The sequence below is a fragment of the Carlito syrichta genome, unplaced genomic scaffold (genome assembly GCF_000164805.1).
Source record: "Carlito syrichta isolate Samal-C Ts95f unplaced genomic scaffold, Tarsius_syrichta-2.0.1 Scaffold302400, whole genome shotgun sequence".
Lineage (NCBI taxonomy): Eukaryota > Metazoa > Chordata > Mammalia > Primates > Tarsiidae > Carlito > Carlito syrichta.
The window spans coordinates 345,837-346,391 of NW_007246496.1; the positions used below are offsets into that span (position 1 = coordinate 345,837).

The 555-nt window shown below is 68.8% G+C and overlaps 1 protein-coding gene across 1 annotated transcript in view; it reads left to right on the forward strand.

Annotated features, from left to right (window-relative positions):
- The first annotated feature begins 6 nt into the window (after positions 1-6).
- CITED2 (Cbp/p300 interacting transactivator with Glu/Asp rich carboxy-terminal domain 2) overlaps positions 7-555 on the forward strand; it is a 1,926-nt gene continuing 1,377 nt past the window's right edge. The window contains exon 1 of the mRNA XM_008056572.1: positions 7-531. Coding sequence (XP_008054763.1) covers positions 61-531 — 471 coding nt within the window. The 5' untranslated portion in view covers positions 7-60. The remainder of the gene's footprint in view (positions 532-555) is intronic.

A 555-nucleotide genomic window follows, 5' to 3' on the forward strand; every position in this document is an offset into this window, starting at 1 on the left:
GGCGACACGTGCGGCGCGGGTCTCACCGTGTGGCCCTCCTTTTCGCTTCCAGGACTGGACATGGCAGACCACATGATGGCCATGAACCACGGGCGCTTCCCCGACGGCACCAACGGGCTGCACCACCACCCTGCCCACCGCATGGGCATGGGGCAGTTCCCGAGCGCCCACCACCACCAGCAGCAGCAGCCCCAGCACGCCTTCAACGCCCTGATGGGCGAGCACATACACTACGGCGCGGGCAACCTGAACGCCACGAGCGGCATCAGGCACGCGATGGGGCCCGGGACCGTGAACGGAGGGCACCCCCCGAGCGCGCTGGCCCCCGCGGCCAGGTTTAGCAACTCCCAGTTCCTGGGCCCCCCGGTGGCCAGCCAGGGGGGCTCCCTGCCGGCCAGCATGCAGCTGCAGAAGCTCAACAACCAGTATTTCAACCACCACCCCTACCCCCACAACCACTACATGCCGGATTTGCACCCCGCCGCGGGCCACCAGATGAACGGGACGGGCCAGCACTTCCGAGATTGCAACCCCAAGCACGGCGGCGGCGGCGGC